At 43.4% G+C, this 13,991-nt stretch overlaps 1 protein-coding gene across 3 annotated transcripts; it reads left to right on the forward strand.

The window, feature by feature from the left end:
- Window positions 1–2,589: 2,589 nt before the first annotated feature.
- On the forward strand, window positions 2,590–13,739 carry drc2 (dynein regulatory complex subunit 2). 3 transcript variants are annotated; one of them, XM_078534404.1, is made up of 9 exons: window positions 2,590–2,699; window positions 4,271–4,422; window positions 5,078–5,245; window positions 6,135–6,304; window positions 6,578–6,716; window positions 10,217–10,414; window positions 11,133–11,351; window positions 12,610–12,762; window positions 13,275–13,739. In XM_078534404.1, the coding sequence occupies exons 2-9, from the start codon at window positions 4,291–4,293 to the stop codon at window positions 13,578–13,580; spliced, it is 1,485 nt and encodes a 494-aa protein (XP_078390530.1). In that variant the 5' UTR covers window positions 2,590–2,699; window positions 4,271–4,290; the 3' UTR covers window positions 13,581–13,739. The 3 variants fall into 3 exon arrangements, with proteins under 3 accessions (XP_078390530.1, XP_078390532.1, XP_078390531.1); XM_078534406.1 differs by lacking the exon at window positions 2,590–2,699 and adding an exon at window positions 3,307–3,720; XM_078534405.1 differs by lacking the exon at window positions 2,590–2,699 and adding an exon at window positions 3,865–3,999.
- The last annotated feature ends 252 nt before the right edge of the window (window positions 13,740–13,991 follow it).

Below are 13,991 nucleotides of genomic sequence, written 5' to 3' on the forward strand. Positions count from 1 at the left end.
GAGGGTGGAAAATGGCTCCCTTACCATCGGTCTTTAGCGTGACCTTAAACAGGCGTTTGCCTGTCCAGATCCCCAACTCGTCTCAAATCTCGGTGCCGCTCCCCACCTTATCGAAGTACCTGGTGAGGAAGGTGACCACGTCGGCGACAGGGACGAAGGGGTTGTACACATGCACCATCACCACACGTTCCCGTTGCAACGGCAGAGAAAAGTGCGGCTCCGCCGTCAGGATCTTCATCTCCGGCAGGTCTCTCTTCTCCTCGAACACCCTCAGGAGCTGGACGCAGTCTGCCACCCGCTTGAACGTCACGTCGAAATAACCAGCTTTGGGGAAGTCCTGCAGGGTGTAGATCTCCGGAGCTTCGAAGCTGCACGCCTTCAACAGGATCCTCCTGGCGAAGAAGACCCGATCCATAGGTGATCCTCCTTCGCTGTCGTTTACCGTGACTCGGACGGTGATAGGTAACCCACGGTATGGATTTCGATTGGTTATAGCCTTTCCATCCCGACCTTGCCTTGGCAGGATCATGGTGTCGCCCCTGCAACACTTGATCTTAGCCAAAAGGCCGAGAAGCTCTTTGGGTTGTTATGGCTGAGGGTTGAATGGGGTGCACGGGGAAGGGCAATTGGGTCTCAGGCTGTGAGGGAGCAATTATTGGATGACCCTGCTCCTCCCAGCTCCACATTCAGGTTAAGTCAGGGGGTCCTTCCTGCTGTGCGGGTTCATCAAGTGGTGAGTGAAGTGTGAGGCTTTTGAGGATCAAGAACGGGTCCTGCAAAAAAGCACAGAATCCCAATTTAAATAAATTATGTCCAGTTTTGAATGTTCCCAGCATGCACTCCTGACGTACGCAGCTCAACAGTATCCAATACTTCCGACTGGAAATGTGCATGCATCCTGCAAGCCATACTAGGGGCTTAGGAGGTCACTTAGCACCTGAATAATGGGTGCTAACAGCCAAATTCCCAGACTACTGGTTGTTATGACAAGCTTGTGTCCTGCTGCACTCTCAGTGTGACTACTTGTTTTGACTTATAGGTAAGCTATTGTTCATAGTAAAACAGACCAATATGATTCTCAGACACTGAAATCATAACTCAATGAAACCATCATTTAATTTATTCCATCACCATAAAGCAGGCCTATGAATTATGACTATATTCAGGCTGCTTTATGAATTATTCATTTTTTCAAGGCTGTAATTTTTGCTTTGAAGCTGTTTGACAATTCTTTGCTAGTTTTCTACGTTTTCAGTTGTAAGATTTGCTTGGTGTTGACGGCTCTGGGGTTTCTGACACTATTATTTCATACAATTTTGCCAAATATTTTCCTCAGGCTTATTATGCAAAATTATTTGCTGCTTTATCCTTAACCCTCAATGTCTTTTTAAAAAATATTTTGATGACCTGTATGAGGTACTCTTTGTGATTTGGATTTGACTTAAGTCTTTTCACTATTGATTTGCTTGCAGAGTCAAGATTGTGCATTGATTTTGTCCAAAACAGGATTAAACACAAAAGCAAAATACTGTGGATGCTGAAAATCTGAAATAGGAAGAGAAAATGTTGGAAATAGTCAGCAGGTCAGGCAGCATCTGTGGCGAGAGAAAGGGAGTTTCAGGTTCATGATCTTTAAAAAGTTAACTCTGTTTCCCTCTCCGCAAGTAACTCACCAAGACTCTGTCGACAACACCTTCCATGACCACTACCATCTAGAAAGACAAGGGCAGCAGATAGATGGGAATACCACCACCTGGAAGTTCCCCTCCAAGCCACACACCATCCTGACTTGGAAATATATCGCTGTTCCTTCACTGTCACTGGGTCAAAATCCTGGAACTCCCTCCCTAACGGCACTGTGGGTTTACCTACACCACATGGACTGCAGCGGTTCAAACTCTTTCGAGTTATCAACAGTCACAGATTGCAACTCTTTCAAGTACAATCACAGTTCTTGGTTTCCGGGAGTGGGACATGAACCCACAACCCTCTGATTCAAAGGCGAGGGTGCTATGAACTGAGCCACAGCTGACACCTCCTGCAGCGGTTCAAGAAGGCAGCTCACCACCACCTTCTCAAGGGGCAATTAGGGATGGGCAATAAATGCTGACCCAGCCAGCGACACCCTCATCCCATGAAAGAATTAAAAGAAATGAAAGCAAAATACTGCGGATGCTGGAAATCTGAAATAAAAAACGAAAAATGCTGGAAAAACTCAGCAGGTCTGACAGTATCTGTGGAGGGATAAATAGAGTTAATGTTTCCAGTCTGTATAACTTCTTCAGAAAGGTCCACAGATGCTGTCAGACCTGAGTTTTTCCAGCATTTTCCTTTTCTATTTTATATTAAAAGATGAAGTCTGGCCTGCTGAGCGTTTCTAGCACTTTTTTTTCTTCTTATTTCAGATTTGGACTAGCTTTCAAAATCATCTTAAAACTGCAAATGTCCACGCGGGCAGCTTCAACGTGAGCCTGAGAAAGGAAAGGAAGCCCTCCAACCCTAAGGGTGGCGCTGCTGGGGGCGACGTCGGTGCGCGAGACCCCATCTTGTTCCCGCGGCTCCTTGTTCGCGGTTGCTGTGGCAGCGGGAGGGCGAGGGGTTGCTAGGTTACCGTCAGGCAGCAACAAGAGAGCGGCACCCGGCGTGGGGGGGCGGGGGGACGGGGGTGAAGAAGAGGAGGATCGAGGAGGAACAGCGGGGTGAGAGGCTCCCACTGTCCGCAGAGCCCGGGCCCAGCTCCCAGGCGACCCAAGGGACAAAAGGCCCCGGAGCTCGGCCTGTGGCGGCGCAACAACGACAAGCATTTCTATAGCGCCTTTCCCATCCTCGGGACACCCCCCCACCCCAACCCAAACCCCCACCCAAACGCTTCACAGTCACAATGAAGGAACTTTTTTTTTTAAAGGAAAAGTGTGATCACTGTTTTGCAGGTTAAAAAAGCAGCCAATTTGCGCACAGTAAGCTCCCATGCTAGGAAAAAGAAACACCCAGCTCACCTTGATGATGTTGGCTCAGGGGGGGAGGATAAATCAGTTTGTTGGGGTCTTTTCCAAGACAACCTGACATTTATATACTGCCGTTCAGACCCAAAGCGCTTTTTGAAGCGTTGTACATTACAAACACTGTTGTAATGTAGGAAATGCAGCTGCAAACTTATGCACAGCAACCTCCCACAAATGGCAACATGATAACGGCCAGATAATCTGTCTTTGTGATGTCGGTTGGCATCCCCAGACCATCAGCCTGGACCTCTGGATTACCAATCCTGTATCATAAGACCACCATGTCACCACCTCCCCTTTGATATATCAGGCCTGATTTTAACTCTGTGCAAGTGGATGGGTTTTGAATGGATTAAAATTGGGCCCATCACTATCCAAAGTTAGGCTGCAGCCAGAATTCTACCAATGGAATATCTGGCCATATCTATTTGGCAAAATCTGGGGTATTGCCTCCTTTTAATTTGCCACGATAAAGGAAAATAAAAAGGCTTGCATTGACCTGCACTGACTTAAACGTGTCCACAAACACCTCATGTACAGTGAATTACATTTTAAAAATGACTTGTATGGGAGTGCATCCAGTAGCTTGGTGTTTATGGTGCTGGACTAATAACACAGAACCTGAACTGATGGAAATCAAACTTAATAAATCTGGTCGTTTGCGGATTGACACCACGGAAGGGGTCAAAGAGGGTGTGTCACTTCTAGCCACTAATATGTACGTGCACATTTCTTTCTCTCCGGCCTGTTATCAGGCAATTTATTTATTCACTGATAGATAATTCTTTCATGGCATTAATCATGGTAAGTAAAGATGGTTTATTAGGATAGGGGAACTGGGGAATCCTCAATTGCTTCTTGGGATGGGGTTGATTCAGATTCTTGGCTGCAGAGGCTTAAGGTTAAAAGCTTGAAGTTGAGCAGGTCTCCAGTAGTGAGCACAGTGTCACAGCACCAACCTGCTGTAAAGATCAGAGCTGGGAGGACTCCATCAAAGGCAAGTATAAATCAGTATAGTTTAGTCGTAATCTAAATAGCCATTACAGGTACATGTTACAAGATACACAAAACATGTAACATAGATTATAATCAAGGGCATTGACATTATAAAATGGAACTTGGAAGCCATTTTCTGTTGTTACATGTTCTAAAATGGCAGAGTTGTAAAAGTCAGAAATCAGGATCCAATCTTTATAAAAGATTGCATTCTAACCTTGTATGGGTGGTCACATGCTTTTTCATGTTGGTAACTTGAAAATCTCCTTCAGAGTCCACAGATTGAGTCACCATGCCGAAGAAGAGGGCTAAAAAAATGGCCAAAATGACTGAGGAGGAGCAACTGCTGTACATGCAGCAGAAAATGCTGGAGGCGGAAGAGATGCAAAAGAAGAAAGAGGACATGTTGAATCAATTCTTAAAGGTGCTTCTTGTTTCAAATCTAAATGTTTTTCCAAAGAGTCATTTTTCTTTTTATTTGTACACGGGATGCAGGTGTCGCTGGCTGGGCCAGCATTTATTGCCTATCCCTAATGGCCCTTAAGAAGGTGGGGGTGAGCTGCCTTCTTGAACCGCTGCAGTCCATGTGGTGTAGGTGCACCCACAGTGCTGTTAGGGAGGGAGTTCCAGGATTTTGACCCAGTGACAGTGAAGGACTGACGATATAGCTCCAAGTCAGGATGGTGTGTGGTTTGGTGGTGTTCCCATGCATCTGCTGCCCTTGCCCTTCTAGGTGGTAGAGGTAGTGAGTTTGCAAGGTGGTGGTGGAGGGAGCGAATGTTGAAGGTAGTGGATGGGGTGCCAATCAAGCGGGCTACTTTGTCCTGGATGGTGTCAAGCTTGTGTGTTGTTGGAGCTGCACTCATCCAAGCAAGTGGAGAGTATTCCATCACACTCCTGACTTGTGCCTTGTAGATGGAGGACAGGCTTTTGGGAATCAGGAGGTGAGTTACACACCGCAGGATTCCTAGCCTCTGACCTACCCTTGTAGCCACAGTATTTATTTCATGGTTTGACTAACACAATTGTGCATGATTTACCTTGCTCTTTCTGCCTAAACATTAGTGTTCTTCTTACAGGATAAACTATCCAAGGAAGAGCACAACACCCGTCTCAACACACTGAAGCTAAATGAGAAGTGGCGCACTGTGATGCGGGAAGCAAAAGCCACAGACCTACGGAAGGACATTGAGATCTTGAGCCAAACCTTTGAAAGAATTGTAGACCGGAAAGACGGTGTCATCAGGGTGAGATGAGGAGAAGCTGCTGTTGTCCTAGAATTGTGTCAAGAGATGTAACTGTAGAGTAAGGAATTAAAGTGGGACCAGGCACAAACATTTTTCACATTTTCATTTCTTTTTAAGATACAGGCCAGCCGCCAGTTAGACACTGCACAGGTACAAAGGTTTTAGCACTTCTTACAAGTGTGATCTACTGGATACACTGGGTCACAGGATTGACCCTAATGGCTTTGACAATGTCAGACCTGTGTGCCTTAATGACCATGTTATTTAACAATTCACGTTCGATATGTGATGTTGCGCATGCATAGGATCGTCAAATAATATTCAGATGTGAGTGAATATTTGGTGGATGAAGGCTGGAGTGGTGAACCATCTGTAGGGAGATTGCCTTCCTGTTAAAGTGAGAGATTTCCATGCTCTTGGAGGCAGTGACTTGCTGGCTGCCATTCCCCATCATCAGCATTCAGATTGCTGATGGCCACTAAATCCTCCCTTCAACATCATAACCAAAACAGCTAATACCTTTGCTTTGTTTTGCCTGCAGCACATCCCACTCACTGGCTGACAGGACAAATGGAACATCTGCAAAGCCTTGGCCACTGTTGCACTGCAAGCACCTGCACTTGCAAAGAACATCCCAGGGTGGTTTACCTTTCACCATGTCCACTCAATACCCTGCACTGATGCTGCTGCTGCTGCGATTGGGAGTGAGGGATCTCAAACCTGGATCTTATCCAGTCTGCAGCTTTTGCATTACAATAAAAGGTTTCAGCTAATGTCAAGGTGTGGAACTCAAGTTGCTAGATCAAAGAGGATGGTGTTGCGTGGACTATTTAAATTCACTGAGCCATCTGCAGAACCAGTAATATATTTCCAATGCCTCTTCTTCCAGGCTTTAACGAAGGATTTGGAAGAGGCAGAGGAGCAGTACGCAACAGCTCTGCGGAACCATATTCAGAATGTAGATAAGCTGGTGGACCTGCAGCGTAGTCGACTGCTCTTAATAGAGAGTGAGTTTGAGGCAGAGTTGGCTTCACTGAAGGAAGAATTTGATGCTGAGAGGTCAGTGTTCAACTCGCATGTTTACTGACAATAGGCTTGGGAGGCAAAGAGAGGTTGGCATATGCTGAACTCTGAAATGGAAGTTGTAACTCTTCCCTCAGTACCTGTGGTCCATATTCACTTTGAAAAATTAAATTGGTTTTCAATTGCCTAATGCTCTTTTAAAATTACGTAACTGAGCAAAGTGTAGCGGGTGTGATCTGTTTAGTGTGTTGTGGTTAAGAAGGTGGCTGTTATTATAGTAATGGTTGAATTCAATCTGCATCTCATCAGACAGCAGATGATTGTGCAGCATGAGCAAGAGATGACCAACCTGGAGGATATCATGTACGCCATGGATCAGATCTTTGGGGAGGTCGCAAACGAAGCACGACAAGAATTCAACAGCACGAGGGATGACCTCAAAAACAAGGTAAGGAAGCTTGGTCAGCACCAGTGAAACAGGGCTATGGTCGCCATGTGATCAAGTGCTATCAGTAATATAGGAAATAACTGAAAATCAACAAAATATATCATTTTGAATTTTTATCATTATGATCTTTATATAATATGCAAAATTGAGGGAAGGCGGTGCCATAGCGGTATTGTCACTGGTGGTATTCCAGAGGTCCAGGGTAATGATCTGGGGACCCAGGTTCAAATCCCACCACAACAGATGGTGGAATTTGAATTCAATAAAAAATCTGGAATTAAAAGTCTGATGATGACCATGAAACCATTGTTGATTGTTGTAAAAAACCACCTTGTTCACTAATATCCTTTAGGGAAGGAAATCTGTTGTCCTTACCTGGTCTGCCCTGCATGTGGCTCCAGACCCACAGCAATGTGGTTGACTCTTTAATTTCCCTTGTTCAGAGGGCATTTTGGGATGGGCAATAAAAATGCTGGCCTAGCCAGCGACACCCACATTCCATGAATGATTGAAAAAAAAAATTAAACCTTGTGTCAAGTTTGTGGGCGGTTGTTTCTAGGGCTAAGTGTTATTACAGAACTTTGAAGTGGTAAATGCTCTTTCATTTTTATACTGAAACTGCCATCCTCTTCTGAACACACTGCCTTACTAAAAGCAGGCATTCTTCATGTGTGAAGCCCAGCAAGGCTTGGCAAGCTATTGAACTGTGGGGGTCCAATTCTGTTCTCTCCCAATGTGTGCGCACTCTTACTTTCCAGCAGGAGGTTGCTGCTTAATGTTACTAGACCAGTGACCCTGTCCTAATATTTGGGGCCATGATTCAAGTCTGACCATGGCACAGGTGGGGAATTTAAATTCAGTTAATTAATAAAACTGGAATTTAAAAAAGAAAGCTATTCTCAGTAATGGTGGTCCTAAAGTACTGGGATTGTGTAAAAACCCATCTGGTTCACCAATGTCTCTTTTTAACTGTAAAAATCCATCTGGTTCACTAATGGCCTTTAGGGAAGGAAATCTGCCGTCCTTATCCGGTCTGGCCTACCTGTGACTCCAGACCCACAGCAATGTGGTTGACTCTTAACTGCTCCTCTGAGGTGGCCTAGCAAGCTACCTAGTTGCATCAAACTGCTACAGAAAAGTTAGCACGAGGGAAATTAGGGATGGGCAATAAATGCTGACTTTGCCAGTAACGTTCACATCCCACGAATGGATAAAAAATGGATATCGATCAGGATCTGGACACAGACTGATTTTTGTCTTTCCCAGTTTTCCACGGAATGAAACAGCCAGGACATGGACCTGGGACATCCCTGACTAGTATGGCTCAGCTCACTACAGACAGACCTTCAGGGAAATCTCAAGAAGATGTCTGAGGCTCGGATGTAATGTCCTTCATTCGAGCAGCTTGCTAAATATCACTGAAGAATGACCACTAAGGCGGCAGGAACAGAATCTTATAGCGAGAGCCAACAGCTTTCTAGACAGAGTAGATAGGGAGGAACTGTTCTTACTTGTGAAAGGATCAAGAATGAAAGGGCACAGATTTAAAGTAATTGATAAAAGAAGCAAAAGTGATATGAGAAAAACAAGGTGAGTGGTTAAGGTCTGGAATGCACTGCCGGAGACTGTGGTGGAGGCAGGTTCAATTAAAGCATTCAAAAGGGAATTAGACTGTTGTTTGAAAAGGAAGAATGTGCAGAGTTACAGGGAGAAGGCAGGAGAATGGCCGTAAGGGAATCGCTCATTTGGAGAGCCAGTACAGACACAATGGGCCAAATGGCTTTCTCCGGCTCTGTAAAAAATCTGTGACTCTTTAGTTGGGGAGTGGGGAAATTGGCAAGGAAGTAGGATTTAAAAAAATATATATTTTGAACCATCCAAAGAAAACCATTTCACATGTACCTTCGAGGGCATGAGATTCCGGGTATTCTGATGGCAAACAGCTCCATTGCTTAGGTGGTGGAGTCAAACCCCTTGACCAATTTTAAATTCATTTTTTGTATCTTTTCACTATTTCAAAAGGTTCAATTTAAAAAGTGCAACAAATATACAAGGATAGCCATGCTAATGAAATGCCTAGCAGCAACTAACAGACCAAGATATCAGAAGATAGCAAACTACTCCTGCACTTTGTAGATCAGCAACAGTTCAGCCATACTGAATCGATTTTCAATCTGTTCATCATGTGCCGATAAAAGGGGCCATTTTAATCAGCCTGTTGATCAGGAGCCTTGCCCTCTGACAGGATGTAACAAAGATTTGGGTGCACACTGAATCAAAATGGTCAGAAAACTGTGGGCAGGCATGGCCTAACTTTCCAGTATGCGCTGCCAGGGATGAGGCTTCTCGTCAATCAGTGGAGTCACTCTATAATTTACCACTTTTGAAAAGATAGTGAATGACAAATATTCTTGGACCTTTAATGACCACCATTCAAAATGGTGGATGAGTGCAATTTTTCCATGGCTTATTTCATGAAATAATGGCAGAAAACTGGCCAACCACAAAGGGTCTATGATAAACAGTGCTTGCCCATCTTCAAGCAGCACACAAACCAATGAACTCATTGAAATAATGATAAAGGGTTTGACCATCCAGTTGTGGAATATCCATGTGTGTCAGTGGTGGCTCAGCACCAAAATGTGAAAAGACCTTTTCACCAAGCTTGCCGTGAAGAAACGGGATGTGCTTTTTGGTGAGTTGCACAGCCCACAAGTGCACTTCATAATGTGGCATTATGTCGCAGAGCCTCTGAACTCTGCATTGACCCCTGAGTAACAAGGAGTGAGGTCCAGTAAGGTGTATTTTGTCTTGAAAAATAGCTGCAAGCTGAGGAAGAATGTGACTGTAAAGTAATAGCCGAGAGTTGCTATTTCTGCACTCTTTCTGTGCCGTCTACATGTCCAGAGCGCGCACTCCTTCTGTTTCTGCTGAACTGCAAGATATCAATGGGCAGTGCACCCAGGCTTTGGGACTGTAAACTCCTCCATTTTTCACTTTTGTTAATGCTGTGGTGATGTGACAAAATCTTAGCATTCATTCTAACTGACAGTAGGTTAGCGCTCTGTTTTACCCACCCCTATGAAAATCCTGCCTTTAAAAAGTTCTTAGTGGCCCTTATTGCGCAGGTGTTTTGTTCTTTAGATTTTACGATGGTAGCAAAACACCCATAGCTGTAGCACAAACAGATGAAGTCCATTGACACTTCCTACTGTTTATACACAGAGGCTTTTTGATGAAAATTCACAGAGCAAAATATGGCCTAAGATCAATTTCCTATTAAGACCGATTCATCAGTACTAATATTGTACTGTAGGAACTAAGACTGATTATTGTATTTTTGTGAATCTTACTAGAGTTGCTATCAAGCCAAAATTACTGCAGAACCTCTGATTGGTTAACTGCAAAGACAATTATTTGTCATTTCTATTAGTTCCAAATCACAAAAGCAAACAGCACCTGAGAACTTGATGAGTTGTGGTGTATTTTGCTGCATTTAGAGCCTGGAGGAGAAGCATTCACTTCGAGTTAATCTGGAGGGGCTAGTGGAAGACTTGTGGCTGCAGTTTCAACATGCGTTAAAGAACTATATCGACTCAACCGAGGATCGGAAAATTGCATTTGAAACACTGAAGGCACGAGACGAAAAGAGTGCAAAAGAGATTGAAATGCAGATGAAAAAGCTGCAGAGAATGCAAGTATGTCTAACTAAATACCGTACCTGTTATACTGTACCATGGTTATTGCAGAGATTAATTTGACCATATTTGAGAAAAGACGCCCAGTTATTAACTGAGAATTGTTACAGCTGCAACTTTCCTCAGGTTGAATTTGTGTGCTGTTTCGATAGTTATTGTTTAGAATATTAATAACCCTCTTTTTCTCTCTGTTGTAGCCTTTCTTGTAGCCCCTCAGTGTTATGAATAGTAGCTCCTCTGAATGTTCCACTGTTGGGCCTTGTAAGCTCCAAATACACCATCTGACAACATTGTTCCCCAATAAATCCTCACTGTCGAAATTGAAGGGCGGATGTTACGAATGAGCACTGCCAGTGTGGAACTTAACAAATTGGGAAGTCACAGGCAAATTCATTTTAATGAATTAAACATTGTGAGGGCAAAAACCCTGTGATTGCACACCAGGTGCTCCTAGTGGAAAAAGTTTGGAGAATGATTGTACAATATCAGCACCTCAAAACTGTGTAACTCTCTGCATCTGTCTGTGTACAGTCAAACTCAAGCTTGGTGTCACCTAATCACTGCTTCCTGATTTACTTTGCGTTCAGTCCTACACTTTTCAGTCTTGGTATGGCCTGTATTTATAGCCCTTAGTTCTCAGTTTGAAAAAATCAGTATAAAGTTTAATCCTTTCACAGATAACTGGAATTTGGCTGTTCCATTTATTTGTTACTTATAGGATACAATAGCAGCGCTGAAGATCAAGATAGCAGCTAATTCAAGGAAGTGTGAGGCACAGAATAAAAAATTACGAGACGAAAAGGAAGCAATTAAGCAGCATTTCCTGATGCAGAAAAGCCAGATGAATTATCTCCGAGCACGTGAACATGAGCGGCTCATCAAACTAACCCTTGAGAGCAATGCTGCGATCAAAACACTGAAGAACGTCTGTGATAAGGTAAAGTCGCAGGCCCCTGGATGAAACTTGTTAGAAAAAAGACTCCGATACACTCCAATGTTATCTATTAACATGAGTGGATGGAGGAAAGTCTACCCGATTAATCTGCACAGGTAACAGGAGCCAGATTGTAATTTACCTGTTCCTTGAGAAACTCCTGTGGCCTTGTTGGCAGGGAGTGACGATAGTTTGGGATGTCCCCGACATTGGCAGAACAAGTCTGTCTGCATGGTAAGACTGAGAAAGATAGAAGCAGGAGGAGGGGGGACTAGGGGCGTTTTAGTTCCAGGCTGAAGTCACCAAGGACGCAGAGTTGCTCAGTGCAGAGGCTAAGGAAGATGTTAGAATGGGGCTTGGGTTTATAACTGAAAAAAGATTTTTAATGAGGGACAGGAAAATAAAATGCTCAAAGGAAGAGTAGTGGGGAGAGACCAAGAGTGTGACTTGGCTATTCTGAAAGGTAATCAAGCAAATGGGGGTGCTGATTGGAGTTGGCTGGATGGCCATTGTGGATCAGATTGGTGCCAACAGCACAGGGTTCGATCCCCGTTCCAGCTGGGGTGGATTTGGGACCTGCCTCCTTGCCCTACCCGTCATGGAGATCATGGCGCTGTGGGTTGGACCTGCCTTCAGGCAGAGAACTGAAGAACAATCAAGCAAAGCACCAGAATATTTATCGTATCTGCACATTGTCATATCTGCACATTGCCACAATCCACTTTGTAAGATTACTTATAATTACCTGATACTGGTTCTGTTCAACTAATTTAAGAATTCCCTTGTCCTTCCTGCTAAATCTAGCCTACTTTATGCACACTCTAGAAGCAACTACACGACATGATGTGTGATGATAACTGTGTCATTGTTGTACCCTGTGTAACTTCAGCATACCACATCTTTTCAAATCATGTGAAGAAGAACTCAGTAATTTATCGATTACCATTTTATTAATGTACCAAGCCTCTCCAAACGAACGGTCTCTGTGTTCGAGTGTTGCTCCACTGCCCGAGGCCATGTTCAATGTTTCATTGGCAAATTACCACCTCTGGTTACCAATCACTGTTGTATCACCTTGTTTGTTGTACCTTGCTTCCACTCTGTTTAATATTTGTATAGTAGTAGGATCATGAGCGGTTAAACTTCAATGACCATTGTCACTGATCCCAGTGAGTTGTTATGAATGTAATTCTTTTGGAGTCAAACCTTGAATATTTGTCATTCTTCACATGGTGAATGCTAACTCCTTTGATGTGTCCAGGGTGAACACATTTTGAAGATGGCAGAGATGTGCCGGAAACTGGAAACAGAAGAAGAGAAAGTCCTTCCATTCTATGCCTCCTCTCTGACTCCGGAAGAAGAGAATAAAGTTCAGCACCTGATGATCATGAGGCCATGTGAAGAGCTTGTTGAGGTGAGTGGTGAACAAGTTCTAACGCAAGAACAAGGCTAGATTAAGTTGGAATTTATTGGCAAGGTGAATTGACTAAAGTAAAGATGTGGATGAAGTTGGATGTGTCTCTGCTTGTAGGAATGGGTGGATTAAAGATGGGATTTAGGATGAGATTAATTGATGTGAGAGGGGTTTGCCACCAAAGAATATGTCTCTTGGACCATGGACCAGATTTGGCTCACCAGAGTGCATGCTGCATTTAATTTGTGTAACCTCCCTGAGTTTCAGGATATGATGACTGTCCAACTGGATAGCAAACTAAATTCTGCATCATTGTAACTATCACCATATTGTAATGAAATGAAGGGTGAAAATTGAATTCTAGCTTATCTTAATTGGCAGCATTCCTGCCTGAAATGGATCCAAGGTGAGATCTGGGTACAAAAAGCTGCAATTTTTCTTATATGGAGATATCTTTCCCAGATCTACTGCAAGTGATTCTCTAATTCAGTAAATATGCACTTTTTTTTAAGGTGATGGTGGACTATGTGGCTCTGGAACAATTCTGGAAGCGCTATAATAAGGTTCTCTTGGACCAGATGGTTTTGCAGCAAGAGAAGTATACCTTGCTACAGGAGAACAGACGTCTCCGGCAACTCCTGAAACAGTACTTGGATGGAATCTCTGTCAATGAGGAAATCCTGTCAAACCTGAACCCTCTCATTGTCATCAACAACAAAACAAATGTGAAAATGAGTATGCCTGTGATAGAATCTGCAGCCGCAAAGCCAGTTTACAATGTGATTGAGGCTGCGCATATCATTAATCATACAGTCTAATAATCACTGCAATTCATGTTGAAATGCCTGTTCTGTCTTTTACTTTGCTGACCAGTGACTAAACTGTGTCACCAAATGACAATTCCTTGCCTAGTTATTAAGTTAAATATCTACTCATCTGATCACTTAACATTCAATAAACAATATATAAATCCACAACTACACCAATTAGTTGTCAAATTTTCGGTAGGGATATATATGCATAGCTATTGAAACAAAGCAAGTTCATTCAATACATGTTTAAAAAAATTGTCTACCAAATTATCTTTCTTCTTTCAACTTAACAAAACTACTTAATGTCCAACTCAGTAGCAGATTTATCCAACCTGTTGCTAATGGTTAATGTGAGTATAATAATAGGGAGGGGTTGATGCAACATGGACCATATCTAAGATTCATAATAACCAAATT

The sequence above is a fragment of the Cetorhinus maximus genome, chromosome X (genome assembly GCF_964194155.1).
Source record: "Cetorhinus maximus chromosome X, sCetMax3.hap1.1, whole genome shotgun sequence".
In the NCBI taxonomy this organism is placed as follows: domain Eukaryota; kingdom Metazoa; phylum Chordata; class Chondrichthyes; order Lamniformes; family Cetorhinidae; genus Cetorhinus; species Cetorhinus maximus.